Here is a 10,000-nt window from a genome sequence, read left to right as displayed (position 1 = left end):
TATATATATATATATATATATATATATATATATATATATATATATATATATATATATATATATATATATATATATATATATATAATACTCTCTGAATACTGATACATGCCTGTGTTATTAGCCATCCCATAATGCTCTTACCAGTTCTCTTGAGGTGGAACCAGACATCTCTGAGACTCCAGACCATGTGTTTGAGCTGCAGCTGGAAGGAGAAGAGGCGGTTGTACTGGTTCAAGCAGCTGTCTGTGATGATGATGTTGAGAGGCCAGTCCACCTGAGGGCGCCACAGAGCATTAAGACAAGAAGTTTCACTCCAGACCACAAAACTAGGAATATTATTCTCATTTATTCTGGTATCTTCCATATATTGCTACAAAAACGCTAGTCAAAGATACTCTTTTTGGCAACTCGTTAAGAGGCATGGCCCACCTTGTAGCGCAACTCCAGACAGTTAAGCGAGTCGGGGGCGTGCGGGCGGAAGGTGTCAGGCAGGAAGCGCAGCGCGAAGGTGAAGTTGGCAGCGTGGGGCGTGTCACGGTTCTGGCTGTACTGCAGCGCTTTGTTCAGGATGGAGTTGAGCACCAGGGGGGTGAGCAGCTCACCGGGGGTCTGCCCGCTGCCCAGCTGTAAGGTGTATGGTGTCAAAGGTCATGGGGAATATCATTATTCATACAGAGAGCGCCAATTGAGGCTGACATAATTAAAGTAAGACCAATGGTTAGCACAATTACAATATTTATCTACTCTGCATGCATTTTGGTGTGAAACTCAAACATGTTACACTCGTAATGTACATAATTCATCAGTGCCAATAACGCTGACTCAGCAGTTTGCTGCTTACAGTTGCCACAACATTGGTTGTGTTGCTGCTGTGTTAAACGACCATGTAGTCAGAGAGAGCTGCGTTTTGCCTTCCACTTTCTCATGCACTTCAAAACATTATCAGAGGAAAACTTCACTATTTGGAGGAGTTTATCCCATTAGTTACAATCCTTATGTGAGACAAGAACGTGTCTTTCCCTTTTCTAACAATCCATACATTTTCTACCGCTTGTCCCTTTCGGGGGCGTGGGGGTTGCTGGAGCCTATCTCAGCTGCATTCGGGCGGAAGGCGGGGTACACCCTGGACAAGTCGCCACCTCATCGCAGGTAAATAGTCAAAAACTGCTAGCACAAGGCGCAGTTTTTACTCTTGAAAACACACAGAAAAGAGAAAGACGTGTGTTCTTCTCTCACATAAAGATTGTGGATGATGGCCAAACTATTAATCGATTTAAACTATTATACAAATATTGGGTCTGGTTGAAATATAGAGAGGAGGGTCTTTAATTTGACTTGCTGTTGTACTCTGTCTCATAGTGCTAACATGTGTTCAATGTTTCATTATTATTGGTATGTTGTCTATTACCATTGTTGGTATTTTGTCCATTATCATTGTTGGTATTGTTCATTATTCCTACATTGTTGCTACAAATTATTGTTACAGTATAATAATTATTGTTACCTGTGGTAATTCCACCATGATACAACATTTGTATTATAATCCTTGAACAAAGTAACAGTGAAGCTCAATGTATTAATCACTGAATGGAGATCTGTGGGTGGGATTAAATAAATTATCTTCTTCTCACTCCCTTTCAGGCAAAACTGGATCATCATGCTTACATACTGTACATTACCTTTTGCATTATATTAATTAATATTATTATGTGTTGTCTACCTTGTACTTTTTTGGTGTCATTGCCTGAAATAAATGAATAAATGAAATGAAAATGAATGAAATGGTCAAAATAAAAAATAAAGTGCAGTTTTCTTTTAAAGTTAAAGGAGCTGTTTGCAACATTTACAGACGCCTACAGGGGGCCAACTTTCCAATGTATTTTACACAGTATATCCTACACTTTTCTCTTACGTCATTACGTATGTACGTAACACGTGCATTAGCTTTGGGTGTTGTTAGCTGTCATTGAATGTATATTCTATCATAACAACATGACTGCACATTGTTACATTGCTTCTCTTGGACTGCTTTTGTATGTGTGCACGCATTCCCTGCACATACATGTTGTCCAGACAGGGTGAGTGACTGCCCTAACACCAATCATTTTATTCAAGCCAGTAAAAAAATAAACTTTGTAATTGTGAAAAATATAGACAATTGTCAAACAAATATGTTCTGTTAAACCACTGATGGTAACGGAAGCCAGTCGGTGGTGTTTTTGTTATATTTTTTGCTTTGAAAAATGCTACTGTGTATAATATAATATAATATAATATATCAGTATATATCATATATTGTACATATATTATGTAAATATTACATATATGTTATATTTTATATTGCTGCTATGGTACAATTTTAGTCTATTTTATACCTGCATTGTCCTTTCCATCCTTACACTTTCCATCCTTTGTAACTGAGCTACTGTGTGGAACAATTTCCCTTGTGGATCATTAAATTTTGTCTAAGTCTAAGTCTAAGTTTCAAACAGCACCTTTAAATGAACTAACTGGTTGTATAAAATGTTTTCACATTCCTCTCTCTAATTATCAACTGCTTTTAATTAACACCACTTCCTCTTTGCACTTGAAAGAAATAAACACCTTGCCCGAAATTGGAGCATCCATGCTAAAATAACCATGAATATATTTGTCAGCGTGAAAGAGGTGATTATTGAGGAGGCCTCACCTTCTCAAAAAGTCGATCACTGAGCGACTGTGCAAACTCGCCGTCCTCCATCAGCAGAAAGTGGCGCAGCGCCTCAAAGTGGCGCTCCACCCCCAACTCCACGAAGAAGTAGTCCACCGCCGCCTTGTTCACCAACGACACGCTGGGAGCAGAACAACAACATTGAAAAATATAACTTTGCTAGCACACATGCATTATTGATTCCAAGACTAAGAAAACTAAAGAAAAAGGATGCGTTGGCCGGGAATCGAACCCGGGTCAACTGCTTGGAAGGCAGCTATGCTCACCACTATACCACCAACGCTGTGAGTACAAGGGGAAAGTCTGAGGAGAAGGCCAGTCTGCAACATTTCACATCTGCTTCTTTTCCTTATATGGCAATATGGGCGGGGCTAACATGGAGCAGCCCAGAAGAGAAGACTGGCCCCTTCAGACAGTTATCATACTGGGAAAAATCTGTTGTAATGTTGCCAGAAAAACTTCTTAATATTGGGAGAAAAAAAACAATAATAAGAGTTTTAAAATAATATTGTTTGTATTGCGAGAAAAAGTCATGATAGTGTAAAAAGAGGTTATATTTTAAAACATAAATGTTATAGTACAAGAACTAATGATTATAGAAAAATAAATTGTAATTTGAAAAAATAGTTTTACATTAAAAAAGTCATATTTTAGAAAAAAATGTGCTTAAAAAACAAATTTTAATATCAAGAGAAAAAAGTAATACTTTTAGAAAAATATCCTTAAAATAAAGAATAAATTGTTTTGATATCATGAGAAAGCAGGCAAGCAAACAAAATGGTACCAAGAAAAGTTGTTCACCAACGACACGCTGGGAGCAGAACAACAACATTGAAAAATATAACTTTGCTAGCACACATGCATTATTGATTCCAAGAGTAAGAAAACTAAAGAAAAAGGATGCGTTGGCCGGGAATCGAACCCGGGTCAACTGCTTGGAAGGCAGCTATGCTCACCACTATACCACCAACGCTGTGAGTATAAGGGGAAAGTCTGAGGAGAAGGCCAGTCTGCAACATTTCACATCTGCCTCTTTTCCTTATATGGCAATATGGGCGGGGCTAACATGGAGCAGCCCAGCATAGAAGACTGGCTCCTTCAGAGTCCAGTCATCATTCTGGGAAAAATCTGTTGTAATGTTGCCAGAAAAACTTCTTAATATTGGGAGAAAAAAATAATAATAAGAGTTTTAAAATAATATTGTTTGTATTGCGAGAAAAAGTCATGATAGTGTAAAAAGAGGTTATATTTTAAAACATAAATGTTATAGTACAAGAAGTAATGATTATAGAAAAATAAATTGTAATTTGAAAAATAGTTTTACATAAAAAGTCATATTTCAGAAAAAAATTTGTTTAAAAAAAAAATTTATATATCAAGAGAAAAAAGTAATACTTTTAGAAAAATATCCTTGAAATAAAAAATACATTGTTTTGATATCATGAGAAAGCAGGCAAGCAAACAAAATGGTACTAAGAAAAGTTGTTCACCAACGACACGCTGGGAGCAGAACAACAACATTGAAAAATATAACTTTGCTAGCACACATGCATTATTGATTCCAAGAGTAAGAAAACTAAAGAAAAAGGATGCGTTGGCCGGGAATCGAACCCGGGTCAACTGCTTGGAAGGCAGCTATGCTCACCACTATACCACCAACGCTCTGAAAGCAGATGTGGAATGTCAGAAAGACGGGAAGTCTGCTGCATTCCACGAATGCCTTTCCTTATTTATGGGCTAAAACTTTAGGCTGAGTCTGCTGCAGACTCACTTGTAGATTATTTATAACACCAATCATAAACATAGAGAGATAATTACAGTATGCTTGTCTCCGCACAGCAAAAAAAGATGGTCACATGACCTTCTTACTTCATACTCACTGTGTGATGAGCGGGGCGGTGACAGAATTTTTGATGAGGACCGGCAAGGACACCATCTCACTGAGCTGCACGGCCGTGGTGTCCGTGGCCTGGTGGAACCCAAGCTCCACGGGGAGACCCCAGGGGCCCCGAGTCATATGCTTGAGCAGCTGACTTTTAGGGGACGAAGCTGCGACGCAGAAAAATATGACAGCGTAAGGCCCAGTACAAACCAAATACATATATATTTTAATAAAATAAATTTGGTGACTAAACCCCTTTAAAATATGCATATTTAAATGTGGCAATAAACGGATGTGAACTAGACAGTGCATCCGGAAAGTATTCAGAGCCATTCACTTTTTCCACATTTTGTTATAATTACAGCGTTATTTCAAAATGGAATAGATGCATTGTTGTCCTCAACACAATACCCTAAAATGACAGTGTGAAAAGATAAAAAAAATAATGTTTGTAAAAGTATTCAAATAAAAAACTCAAAAATCACATGTATATAAGTATTCACAGCCTTTGTTCAACACTTTGTTGATACACCTTTGGCAGCAATTACAGCCTCAAGTTTTTTTGAATACAATGCCACAAGCTTGGCACACCTATCTTTGAGCAATCGAATGCAGCAATGTACAGAGACATCTTGGATGAAAACCAACGCTTCCCATCCAACCTGATGGAGCTTGAGAGGTGCTGCAAAGAGGAATCGACAAAGAGGAATTGGGGAAACTGCCTAAAGATAGGTGTGCCAAGCTTGTGGCTGTAATTGCTGCCAATAGTGCATCAACAAAGTATTGAACAAATGCTGTGAGTACTTAAGTGTGAAGTTATTAATGTTTAATAAATTTGCTAAATAAAAAACTGTTCATATTGTCATTATGGGGTATTGTCTACGGAACTTTGAGGACAAAAATTGATTAATTCCATTTTGGAATAAGGCTGTAACATAACAAAATGTTTTAGACAACCACAATGTATCCCATTATAGTGTAAAAAAATATAAGTATTTATCACGCAACAAAATATGTAGCCAGTTAATTATCCTTGAGAAAAAATGCATAGAAATATATATATACACACAATATCAATTGGAATTGTATTTATTATGGAATTTAAATTATATTTGACTGAAACTATTTTATATGAACTACTGTATGAACCATAATGTATTTTTTTAACATGGTTAAAAATGTTCAATGTTTACATTTAGATCAACTACAAATGCAAAGTAGTAAGCAACAAAAACACGTAATATATCACATAAGACAATATGAAAATTGGTGTACAAATGTAGTTATTTTTGAGTGAAAACAAAAAAATATATATTTTAATAGTAAATATTGCATTTTTAAAAGTATAATTATAAAATACAAATAAATAATCGTGATCATACTGAGGATATATGAACTAAAGGTGTACACCCTTAGACAACCACAATAGTCTCCAGTCTAGTAGCTCGACTGTATTAGTTTTTTTAGCATGTTGCCAACAAATCTCATTTATGCAAGAGATGCTGAGAAGTATTGTCATAAGCTCACACTAAATCGGTTGAAAGCGTGAATATAAATTGTGGTCAAACAGATTGTTCCTGTCATCACTGACCCATGACGTTGTAGCAGTCTTCATAATGGTCCACGTGGTACTGAGCAGACAAGGCCAAGATGTACTCCTGTTCAAACGTCTCTCGGGGGGACAAGTCCAACCCCGCGCCCTCTGCCTGCTGCTTGCACGTCTCAGACTCCCAAACTTGTGACAGAAAACACAACAAGTTGATTACTATTATTGTACCGCATTATGTCACTGTGTCCAAAGTGCAGTCTGGGGGACATTGTTGGCCTTCAGCTACTTCTTTCTATTGTAGAAACACAAATCAGTGCATTCTTAATCACATTGATTATTAGTTTCTTTACTCTCAATTAACTATAAATCTTCATTAAGATTTTCTGATAGTTCTTGTGCAGGTGTACCTAATGAAATGTCTCATAGTAATACCTTGAGCATCCTCTTTGGGATGTGCTGTTCCTCCCACCACACATCCGGCTCCCAACGAAGAATGTGACGAGTGTCCGTACTGGCTGCCTGGTAGAGGGGAGACTTGTGGTTCCGCCCCCAACACCACGCAGCCCACCCCCAAAGCGGAGTCGGAGGAGTGTCCGTATTGACTGCCTGGCAGCGGTAGAAGAGGCGGGTTACTTTGGGTGACCATACAGCCGACGCCCAGGTTGGTGTCGGAAGAGTGTCCGTGGGCGCTGCCGGGTATAGGGTAGAGTTTGATCGCCTCCTGCTCGACCACACATCCCGTTACTAACGTGGAGTCTGATGCGTGCCCGTAAGCGCTCCCGGGCAAGGGTGTGGAAGCGGGTTCCGACCCCAAGACCACGCAGCCCGGCTGGAGGGTGCAGTCGGAGACGTGGCCGTACTTGCTCCAACGTGGTCTCGCTTCTGGAACGTTGGAAACAAACTCTCCTACTTTAATGTTGGCGTCCGAGGAGTGGCCATGAACGCTGGGCGAGGGCAGCGGGTCCGCCACCGCTGAGACGTTTTCGCCAACTTTAATGTGGGCGTCTGTGGCGTGACCGTGGGGGTTTCTGGCAGGTAGAGGGGCTACGAAGTCCGACACGTTTTCTCCAACTTTGATGTGGGCGTCGGTGGCGTGGCCGTGGAGGTTTCTGGCAGGTAGAGGGGCTACAAAGTTCGACATGTTCTCTCCAACTTTGATGTGGGCGTCGGTGGCGTGGCCGTGGACGCTGGCGGAGGGCAGCGGTGCCGCCACCTCTGAGATGTTTTCGCCAACTTTAATGTGGGCGTCAGTGGCGTGACCGTGGAGGTTTCTGGCCGGTAGAGGGGCTACAAAGTCCGACACGTTCTCTCCAACTTTGATGTGGGCGTCAGTGGCGTGACCGTGGATGCTGGGGGAGGGCAGCAGCGCCGCCACCTCTGAGACGTTTTCGCTGACTTTAATGTGGGCATCGGTGGCATGACCATGGAGGTTTCTGGCAGGTAGAGGGGCTACAAAGTCCGACACATTCTCTCCAACTTTGATGTGGGCGTCGGTAGCGTGGCCGTGGATGCTGGGGGAGGGCAGCGGTGCCGCCACCTCTGAGATGTTTTCGCCAACTTTAATGTGGGCGTCAGTGGCGTGACCGTGGAGGTTTCTGGCCGGTAGAGTGGCTACAAAGTCCGACACGTTCTCTCCAACTTTGATGTGGGCGTCGGTGGCGGGACCGTGGATGCTGGGGGAGGGCAGCAGCGCCGCCACCTCTGAGACGTTTTCGCTGACTTTAATGTGGGCATCGGTGGCATGACCATGAAGGTTTCTGGCAGGTAGAGGGGCTACAAAGTCCAAAATGTTCTCTTCAACTTTGATGTGGCCGTTGGTGGCGTGACTATAGAGTTTTCTGGCAGGTCGAGGGGCTACAAAGTCCGACACGTTCTCTCCAACTTTGATGTGGGCGTCGGGGGAGTGGTCGTGGATGCTGGGGGAGGGCAGCAGCGCCGCCACCTCTGAGACGTTTTCGCCGACTTTAATGTGGGCGTCGGTGGCGTGACCGTGGAGGTTTCTGGCAGGTAGAGGGGCTACAAAGTCCGACACGTTCTCTCCAACTTTGATGTGGGCGTCGGTGGCGTGGCCGTGGATGCTGGGGGAGGGCAGCAGCGGCGCCACCGCTGAGACGTTTTCGCCGACTTTAATGTGGGCGTCGGTGGCGTGACCGTGGAGGTTTCTGGCAGGTAGAGGGGCTACAAAGTCTGACACGTTCTCTCCAACTTTGATGTGGGCGTCGGTGGCGTGGCCGTGGATGCTGGGGGAGGGCAGCAGCGCCGCCACCTCTGAGACGTTTTCGCCGACTCTAATGTGGCCGTCGGTGGCGTGATTGTGGAGGTTTCTGGCAGATAGTGGGGCTACAAAGTCCGACACGTTCTCTCCAACTTTGATGTGAGCGTCCGAGGAGTGGCCACGGATGTTTGAGGATAGGAGCGGTGCAGGAGTGTCTGAAACGTTCTCGCCAATGTTGATGGGTGAATCTGATGGATAAGCAACCTTTACATCATTTTGATGTATTGATATATCAATATTATAATCACATGTCATAGAGTAAAGCCGATTACAAACACTGTCCATGTTTAGTTGTAACAAAGCATCCTTATTAGCAACAACACCTTCATGGGCACCAGTTTCTTCCTCCAGCACCACAGAACCATCACCTTGTCCTAGCTGTGTAGCACCCTTACAAGGAACTACATTAACACTCTTTTTGGGTGCATGTTCCATCTCCTCGGGGGTGCACTGGCCAATGGGGAAGCTGGACTTGGAGGCGTGGCCTAAGCGCCTGGCCTGAGGGAGGCTGTCGGGGATGAGAGGCACATTCTCATCCATGAGGAAGTGGGAGTAGGAGGGGTGGTTATGAATGACGTCACAACAAGGCTTGGGTTGGGAGGTGATTCCTTCAAGCGGACTGAAGGGGGCGCTGAAGTCGTAGTCGATTAGCTGCTCTGTGGGACACACCTCAGGCAGGTGAGAGCCAATCTCCTGCAAGGCGGCGTCCACCTGATGGGCGTCGATTCCTGGAAGAATATCACCAGAGGTGAAGGCTGCAGTGTCAACTGCTCTGTGAGAAGATTCTGATTCTTGGGTTTCCTCTTGTTTTGTTTCAAGCACTTCCTGGGTGGGGGTGTCCTGATAAGAGATGTACATACTTCAGGATCTAAAAGTGACAAACTGAAACACTGATAAAGACAGGAAATTCTGTCATACCAGGGATGATGTGTGCTGGGCGGGTAAAGCTGGACCGCTCTCCTGGCCCAAAGGATATTTCTCTAACATCGCCTGATCAAAACAAATGTAAGATTTGGTTGCTAATATGTCCTTGTGATTTTCATTCATGCAACAAACCTTCAACTGCTTCTGTTCTTGCACGAAGAAGTCGGAACGGGCTGCGTCAAATGTCATCCTCTGATCCCTCCACAAGGCCCGCCTCTCCCTGCGAACCGCCTCCTCTGACAGGCGGCTGTACTGAGCAATCAGCTCCTTTCTGCAAAAAAGGCATTGAACATGTGAACAAAAGGGATAAAGTCAACTCAACCATTTTCATTATTTAGCAGTACTGTAACAGAAGTGGGACTTGTGTGTAAAGGACTCCCAGATTGCATCTTGACCCAGATTAACAATCAATTTAAAGATGTCGCCTTTCCTCATTATTCACACGCAAAAGGTGTTGCCCTTAAGCCCAAAATTGGAAGTAGTTTTTCACAAGCTTTTTTTTTTTAAAATTAAATCTGCATTGAGTTTTTGATTGCAACGTTGTTAGGATAGGATATAAACAAAGTTTACACACTTTCTATTAAAACTATTTCGGCCCCATTGACTCCCCTTCAAACAATTGTATATTCATGCTTTTTCCATTAAAACCAAATTAATCTC

General features: G+C 42.6%; 1 protein-coding gene and 3 non-coding genes across 7 annotated transcripts in view; all 4 read right to left on the bottom strand.

Annotated features, from left to right (window-relative positions):
- LOC133641629 (gamma-tubulin complex component 6-like) overlaps window positions 1-10,000 on the bottom strand; it is an 80,509-nt gene that overhangs the window by 23,576 nt on the left and 46,933 nt on the right. For 3 of the 4 annotated variants that reach the window (XM_062035497.1, XM_062035496.1, XM_062035498.1), the window contains exons 15-22: window positions 9,473-9,611; window positions 9,335-9,406; window positions 6,574-9,256; window positions 6,184-6,327; window positions 4,591-4,759; window positions 2,690-2,831; window positions 430-624; window positions 142-274 (exon numbers count right to left, since the gene is read on the bottom strand). In XM_062035497.1, coding sequence (XP_061891481.1) covers window positions 142-274; window positions 430-624; window positions 2,690-2,831; window positions 4,591-4,759; window positions 6,184-6,327; window positions 6,574-9,256; window positions 9,335-9,406; window positions 9,473-9,611 — 3,677 coding nt within the window. Of the gene's footprint in view, window positions 1-141; window positions 275-429; window positions 625-2,689; window positions 2,832-4,579; window positions 4,760-6,183; window positions 6,328-6,573; window positions 9,257-9,334; window positions 9,407-9,472; window positions 9,612-10,000 lie in introns of those variants that run through there. The other variant, XM_062035499.1, reaches the window with a different exon arrangement.
- trnag-ucc (transfer RNA glycine (anticodon UCC)) lies at window positions 2,922-2,993 on the bottom strand. Its single transcript has one exon. It is a non-coding gene; the product is annotated as a tRNA-Gly (tRNA).
- Window positions 3,612-3,683, bottom strand: trnag-ucc (transfer RNA glycine (anticodon UCC)). Its single transcript has one exon. It is a non-coding gene; the product is annotated as a tRNA-Gly (tRNA).
- On the bottom strand, window positions 4,301-4,372 carry trnag-ucc (transfer RNA glycine (anticodon UCC)). Its single transcript has one exon. It is a non-coding gene; the product is annotated as a tRNA-Gly (tRNA).

Source organism: Entelurus aequoreus, linkage group LG24 (assembly GCF_033978785.1).
Source record: "Entelurus aequoreus isolate RoL-2023_Sb linkage group LG24, RoL_Eaeq_v1.1, whole genome shotgun sequence".
NCBI lineage: Eukaryota > Metazoa > Chordata > Actinopteri > Syngnathiformes > Syngnathidae > Entelurus > Entelurus aequoreus.
The sequence above is the reverse complement of the archived record's forward strand: the minus strand, read 5'-3'. Positions and strand labels throughout refer to the sequence as shown.